Source organism: Molossus molossus, unplaced genomic scaffold (genome assembly GCF_014108415.1).
Source record: "Molossus molossus isolate mMolMol1 unplaced genomic scaffold, mMolMol1.p scaffold_m16_p_3, whole genome shotgun sequence".
Lineage (NCBI taxonomy): Eukaryota > Metazoa > Chordata > Mammalia > Chiroptera > Molossidae > Molossus > Molossus molossus.
In genome coordinates, this window is record NW_023425366.1 from 3,102,334 (window position 1) to 3,110,154 (window position 7,821).

The 7,821-nt window shown below is 57.7% G+C and overlaps 1 protein-coding gene across 1 annotated transcript in view; it reads left to right on the forward strand.

Moving 5' to 3' along the window:
* ARL15 (ADP ribosylation factor like GTPase 15) overlaps positions 1–7,608 on the forward strand; it is a 350,669-nt gene extending 343,061 nt beyond the window's left edge. The window contains exon 5 of the mRNA XM_036279339.1: positions 6,960–7,608. Coding sequence (XP_036135232.1) covers positions 6,960–7,112 — 153 coding nt within the window. The 3' untranslated portion in view covers positions 7,113–7,608. The remainder of the gene's footprint in view (positions 1–6,959) is intronic.
* The last annotated feature ends 213 nt before the right edge of the window (positions 7,609–7,821 follow it).

Sequence of the window (7,821 nt, forward strand, 5' to 3'; positions counted from 1 at the left end):
TTTTATATTAGCCCAGTGTTCTCGAAAGCCACCGCCCACTCAAACACTGCACCCCCACGGTGGCACTGTGCTGCCACTGGACACGGAGTTGTCGCTTAGTGCTCCGTGACAAGAAATCGTGTCTACCCCGTGCCGTAGTATCGTTGGGACTATGGCAACTTGGCTTCACTGATTTATTTCTGCCTTAATGACACACTTAGTGCCTTTCGAAGGGTTTCCCACCCCAGGAGCAGTCCGGCGCGGGGGCAGCAGTGCCGCCTCTCAGACTGAACACGCTTCGAACCGGCTGCCGAGAGTGCGCGCTCAGGCCTCAGCGACGTCCTGACGCTGCGCCTCCAGCCCCACCCGGAGCCAGCGGTGGACCGCGCGCTCTGACTCGGGTGAAGGTCACCCGGCTAAGCCTGTCCCGTGAGCCGGCAGCCGGGACAGCGGGGCCCTGCACACACGCGTGCAGCCGGGACAGCGGGGCCCTGCACACACGCGTGCAGCCGGGACAGCGGGGCCCTGCACACACGCGTGCAGCCGGGACAGCGGGGCCCTGCACACACGCGTGCAGGATGTGTGCACTCAGCACACTGCTGGAAGAGTCTGACAGTCGACCTTCCAAATGAGCAAGTCCTGGTCCCTGTGCTTGCGCATTTCCACGGGGTACATGCTTCACGCCACAGCCCGGTTCGTGCCTGTACGAGTGGACATCCTCGAGCCTGGAACTGGAAAGCGAGGGTGCACGATGGCAATTTCAATGAGAGTGTTTCCCCCCGTGTGACATCTTACTACGGAATTTGCATCTGTGCTAGTGATCAGGGTGTAGGTGAGCAAACTCATGCTCCCCATTTCACAGCCTGTCCTCAAGCACACCCATGGCCCCTCCACGCTCACCTGTCCTCAAGCTCATCCATGGCCCCCCCACGCTCACCTGTCCTCAAGCTCATCCATGGCCCCCCCACGCTCACCTGTCCTCAAGCTCATCCATGGCCCCCCCACGCTCACCTGTCCTCAAGCTCATCCATGGCCCCCCCACGCTCACCTGTCCTCAAGCTCACCCATGGCCCCCCCACGCTCACCTGTCCTCAAGCTCATCCATGGCCCCTCCATGCTCACCTGTCCTCAAGCTCATCCATGGCCCCCCCACGCTCACCTGTCCTCAAGCACACCCATGGCCCCTCCATGCTCACCTGTCCTCAAGCTCATCCATGGCCCCCCCACGCTCACCTGTCCTCAAGCACACCCATGGCCCCTCCATGCTCACCTGTCCTCAAGCTCATCCATGGCACCCCCACGCTCACCTGTCCTCAAGCACACCCATGGCCCCTCCACGCTCACCTGTCCTCAAGCTCATCCATGGCCCCCCCACGCTCACCTGTCCTCAAGCACACCCATGGCCCCTCCACGCTCACCTGTCCTCAAGCTCATCCATGGCCCCCCACGCTCACCTGTCCTCAAGCACACCCATGCCCCTCCACGCTCACCTGTCCTCAAGCTCATCCATGGCCCCTCCACGCTCACCTGTCCTCAAGCTCATCCATGGCCCCCCCCACGCTCACCTGTCCTCAAGCACACCCATGGCCCCTCCACGCTCACCTGTCCTCAAGCTCATCCATGGCCCCTCCACGCTCACCTGTCCTCAAGCTCACCCATGGCCCCTCCACGCTCACCTGTCCTCAAGCTCACCCATGGCCCCTCCACGCTCACCTGTCCTCAAGCACACCCATGGCCCCCCCACGCTCACCTGTCCTCAAGCACACCCATGGCCCCTCCACGCTCACCTGTCCTCAAGCTCATCCATGGCCCCTCCACGCTCACCTGTCCTCAAGCACACCCATGGCCCCTCCACGCTCACCTGTCCTCAAGCACACCCATGGCCCCTCCACGCTCACCTGTCCTCAAGCTCACCCATGGCCCCTCCACGCTCACCTGTCCTCAAGCTCATCCATGGCCCCTCCACGCTCACCTGTCCTCAAGCTCATCCATGGCCCCCCCACGCTCACCTGTCCTCAAGCTCATCCATGGCCCCCCCACGCTCACCTGTCCTCAAGCTCATCCATGGCCCCCCCACGCTCACCTGTCCTCAAGCTCATCCATGGCCCCCCCACGCTCACCTGTCCTCAAGCTCATCCATGGCCCCTCCACGCTCACCTGTCCTCAAGCACACCCATGGCCCCCCCACGCTCACCTGTCCTCATGCTCACCCATGGCCCCTCCACGCTCACCTGTCCTCAAGCACACCCATGGCCCCCCCACGCTCACCTGTCCTCAAGCTCATCCATGGCCCCTCCATGCTCACCTGTCCTCAAGCTCATCCATGGCCCCCCCACGCTCACCTGTCCTCAAGCTCACCCATGGCCCCTCCACGCTCACCTGTCCTCAAGCATACCTATAGCCCGGCTGGTGTGGCTCAGTGGCTGAGCATTGACCCTGCACCAAGAGGTCCTGGTTCGATTCCCAGGCAGGGCACATGCCCAGGTTGTGGTCCTGATCCCCAGTGGGGGGCATGCAGGAGGCAGCCAGTCGAGGTTCTCTCTCATCCATGTTTCTATCTCTCTCTCCCTCTCCCTTCCTCTCTCTCTAAAAAAAATTCAATAAAGAAAAAAGTTTTAAAAAAATAACAAAAAGCCCACCTACACGGCCTCTGAGCTCGCCCGTGTCCTCAGGAAGTGCTGGTTGAATGACTGACACTGTGTGAAGCCGACTCTGGGGTTCAGGTTCCCAGAGCTCTTGTGTGACCCTGAGCCCTCAGCCACCCCACGCTTAAGAAGGGTCCTGGCACCTGCCATCTTTCGCAGAGGGCATGTGTGCTGGGCCAGGGGAGCAGACAGCAAGCGCCCAGCCTCGTGTCCGTGGGGAGCAGTGGGAGAGCAGCCGAGCCCCCCGACAAGTGCAGAGACAGCGGCAAGCGGCCCCGCGGATGCCGGGACACGCCGGGGTGCGCCTTAGTCACAGCCGGGCCCGCGTGGCAGAGTCCCCTGCGCGGGGTCCCGGCCCTGCGGAACCTTCCTGCTCCTCGCTAACCCTCACACACCGTGTGGCCCAAGCACGGCTGAGAGACACCCGAGGAGAACCGCGCGCGCGTCCCCGGAGAGCCCTCACGAGCCCCCCTGGACCGCTCTGCCTCCTGCTCCGGCCGTCGAGAGAAAACAGCCAGCTCTGGGCACACTGCACGGTCGAATAACGAACCAGGGAGAACACGCAGCCGATGCTCTGAGCACAGCGAGGCGTGCGGTCGGCAGCGGGGAGACCTGCCGTCCCCGCGACGTCAGGAGCCTCGTCTCGTCGCAGCAGATCCGGAATAACGTTCTGAACGTGAGTGAGGGCATGTGGGGACGCCGGGCCCTGGTGACGGTGCCCAGAGGCCCTGAGAGAGGAGAGGCTCACTGTGGGGTCGCTCTGCCACGGAGACACGGAGGGCCTCTGCCCGCAACCAGGTCTCCCGTGCTGGGGGCGTCTCGCAGGTGTAACAGCTGCTGCGGAGTCGCCCCCTGTTCCACGAGGACGTTGCTGCCACGTGGCGTGAACATCACACGCGTTGACGTGCGTCACCCCGCAGTCCGCTGCGTGGGTGCAGGGGCTCCGGGACCGAGCTGCGGTGGCTTGTTTCCTGTCTCGGGCGGACACCAGGCCACTCACAACGCCCACTCTCTGTGGCTATCCCGGAAACAGCGAGTGGCCACAGGGGCCAGGCCGCCGAGCCCCGATGCCGTCCCCCGAGGGCGCCCCCGGCAGCCATGGGCAGGGCAGCCTGTGTCCCAACAGTTTCCCGTCAACCGTGGCAGCCCAGCCGCGGACACGCTGTGCGGAAGATGTCGGTGCATTTTCTCTCGAGTCATTAAAAACATTTTTATCTCAGTAAGAAAATCACCTTTAGAAAAGTGTGTCCACCATAAAACAAAACAAAACAAAACAAAAGATCCTCGCATCACGCAGATTTTTAACGTTACGCATATGATTTATGTGAGTTAAACTCCTCTCTGTAGATGATTGCTCAGCCTCGAGGACAGGAAGAGAGGGTGAGGACAAGTGCAGTGTGGCCGGTGGTTTCGCCGGGACCAGGGTGGGAGCGGAGCTCGGTTCCGTGAGGAATCGCAGTCCGAGGCTGTCCCCACAGGCAGGTTCGTGCCTGGCGCTGCACCTGCATCTCCCCCGCCCGTTGTCCTTAGAACGTGAAGCTCTGCGTGGTGACAGCTGTGCTCGAGGGGTGCCTGCCTACCGCCGATTGCCAGGCTGGTTTGAAAATGGACGTGGAAACAGGGCGTCGGGAGGAACCCCGCGGGTAGCAGGAGGGGCCCATGGCGGGGAGATACCACGTGGGCTCCAGGGGAGAGTCTCCGGCTCCCAGCCTGCTTGTCAGCTTCACACGCTGGGCCCTTTATCCGCGACCACCCCGGATCACCCCTTCCAACCCCCTTCTCGTGTCGCATATGCAGCAGGAGCAACTTCTGAGACGTCACTACCTGTCCGTATTGTCTTCCAAGTGGCCCTCGTGGTAGACTGTTTGGTTGCCTAGAAACCAACCTAATGGGGAGCTAAAAACTTACTGGCGTGTGTGTGTGTGTGTGTGTGTGTGTGTGTGTGGCCTGTATTGCAAAATAGCACATGTTTTGTGATTATTTGAAATCTAACAGTGTTTTCAAATTAGCTGTGAATACGCGAGGAGGGTCGAGTCTGCGTGTGTTTCGATGACCCGTCGGGTGCTCCTAACAGGCACTGACGGTCCTTTTCCTTGTGTCGGTGAGCGGGAATTCCTTGTTGCCAGCAGTGTTCACAAAGCCACCCTTTCGGTTTGCGGTTAAAAACGTGGCAGGGGTACAGCTTCCTTCCCGTTCCAGGTTTGGGGTGTCACCTGCTGCTCCCTCTTGAAGAGGTGTTCCTGATCAAGTACCGGTCAGCGTCCTAAGCGTGGGCTCCCCACTTCTCTGTCTGCTGGTGCACTTTCAAGCCTCACTTTGTGGGAGAAGCAGACATCTCTGCTCCGGTAGCTGTGGACTTGAACATCTGCCCACCTGTCCCTCCTGCCGACTCTGCTGACCCCCTGCTGGCCGCCCACTGGCTGGTCTGCCGACTGGCAGGTCCTCTGTGGGGTCCGGTGGGGTCCCTCGTGCCGGTGGCTACATGCAAGATCAGATTCTCTTGGAAGTGAGTTGTTTCCAGTGCCCTAAAGGAAAGAAATAAGAGGATGCAGTTTACATGTCCCATGAGGGAGAATCCTCTTAACGTGATCTGTGAAAAACCTTTGGCAAACATTCTTCCGAAGTGCTGAGTCCCGTACCCATTTTCTGACTGTCGACAAGATTCTCGGTACACTTCAGAATCAGAGTTACTGAGGGTCCTTCGATTCTCAAGGCTTCGTCTCCGCTTCGGTTCAGGGGTAGTCGTATTTATTATGAACTTGCAGACATCCGTCGGAGGGCTCTTGGGACACGCTTGAACTAGCACACGCTAGCACAGTCATGGTTCCCAACTTGACATGAAAACGTAGTATCATGTCTCCTCGCTCACATCCAAATGTTCACACTGTGGTGTCGTGCTGACAGGCGGTACAGTTGGGACACTCCATTGTCCCAGCTCAAGAATGGACTGAGGTAAGCCCTTGGCATTTTCCATGACACCTGGGCTTGAATGACATTTGTTGACCAGGAATGTTTTTGAACAATGTCTCTTCTGGTGGCGGTACCGGCTGTGTTCTGTGTTCTGAAAACCTCACTGGACTATAAGTGTGTGTGTGTGTAGGTTCAGGAATTTGTGCTTTAACATACCCTTGGAGAGAAGATCATCAGCACTTTGGAAGTCATAACAATTTGAAATTTAGCCCTGGCCGGTTTGGCTCAGCGATTGGAGTGTCAGCCTGTGGTCCAGAGAGACCCGGGTTCGGTTCCCGCTAAGGGCACGTACTTCGGTTGCAGCTTGTCCCCGGCCCTGGTTGGGTCGTGCGGGTGGCAGCCACTCGATGTGTCCCTTTCACGTCGATGTCTCTCTCTCTCTCCCCCTCCCACTCTATCTGAACAAAAAATGGAAAAATGTCCTCGGGTGAGGATTAAGAAAAAATAATAATAATAATAATTTAAAAATTTGAAATTTATTCGAAGCCAGGAGCTGGGCATCAGGGGTGCCAGTACCCTAAGCAAGGCTCGTGACCAGCTAACAATCGAACGGGTATTCGGAACAACAAGCGCTCCGCGCCACGTGCCAGTTCTAAGGTCTTGGTGTTCCCCTGCCTGAAAACCCAGGACTAGGAGGGGAAAGCTGGGAAACTTCATGTGTGTGTGTATGTGTGTCTGTGTGTCTGCGTGTCTGCGTGTCTGCGTGTCTGTGTCTGTGTGTCTGTGTGTCTGTGTCTGTGTGTCCTGTGTGTATGTGTGTCTGTGTGTCTGTGTGTGTGTCTGTGTATGTGTGTCTGTGTGTGTGTCTGCGTGCACGTATGTTTACACAAGCTCATCTATATATATGGACACACTCGGTTCCACCCTCTTTCCTGAACACCCTCCCAAGGTCTCAGAAATGCGTAGTAAATATTTAAGGAGGGAAAGAAAAGATTATTTAAGTTATATTGTTTGTTCTGTGTGTGTTTGATCAAAATACTTGTCCTGAGACGTTGTCACCAGCTCCGGGAGTTCGCGCGGTGGCGAGGGGGCGGCGCCCCAGCCGCGTGTGGCCGGGCCGAGACGTTCTGGGCTCTGCGGGGCCTTCCGCCCTGTGCCCGCCACTCTTCCGTAGCCTTGGCAGAGCCCTTGCTGTGAAGCGTGTGGGCGGGATGGTAGCAGGCCGTCCATCCCGAGAAACGCTCCTGGGTCACACAACATAGAACCGCATTCTAACCACAGCTGCGGATGGGGTTCTAGAAAGTTCTGGGCATCACAGTTCAGATACGTTCTCCTGGAATACCCCTACTTCATCACTCTCACAATTTGGGTACGAGAAAGGTTCTGCTATAATTAATAACATTTATCTTCTCTGTCCCCCTGAAGGTCAAAAAATACTTTGAACTTGAGCCCCTGGCCCGAGGAAAACGCTGGATTCTGCAGCCCTGCTCGCTGGACAACGTCGACGCGCTGAAAGACAGCTTCTCCCAGCTGATAAGTTTGTTAGAAGAAAAAGACCACGAAGCTGCGAGAATGTGAAGTCTGGCCCAAGCACACAGGTTCCCGAAAGGCCCGAACCTGTCGTGACGGTGTCTCCTTTTAATGTGGTTGTGGTGTTCGGATGTATCTAATGGCTCCAGTGTCTGTTCCCCTCCGGCTGTCTCAGGCTCCCATCTCTCGGTCACAGTGACTGTTCCGCACTTTGGTTGAATTATCGTCGCATTCACGTCAAGCACACACTACTGAGAGAGAATGATTCTCTGTTCACACTACTCTGCTGCTCTTCTCAGCCCCTGTCCCGTGCTCCGAGGAGACGGGCGGAATTCAGGCTCCCAGCGACCGCAGTCCCCGGCGAGGGCTCGGGGGGCGCAGACCTCGGCTCCTTTTCCCTGGGTTTAGGGCGCAGTGGGGTGTGGCTGGGCTCCCCAGAATGTGTGTACCATTTTCAACATCTCTCGGGAGTTTTATTTTATCTCCTGTTATTTTTTAGGGTTTTTTCGTTTTTTGTATACTGGCCTTAGAGATTTCGGGGGCCAATGAGCACCAAAACCTTCTATTAATACCTTATCAGAAAGAAATACCCTGCCATAGCACAGTTACCTTCGAAGGGTTTAAGGGCCAGATGCATGATGTTCCTTTCATTACATCTGAAGGCCCCGCCCCTCCCCCGTCCCCCTTTTAAGAGCAAAGACAGTTTCTAGCTTTCGAGGACAGTTTGAGGACATTAGGCCCAATGCTCGCGGGTCTG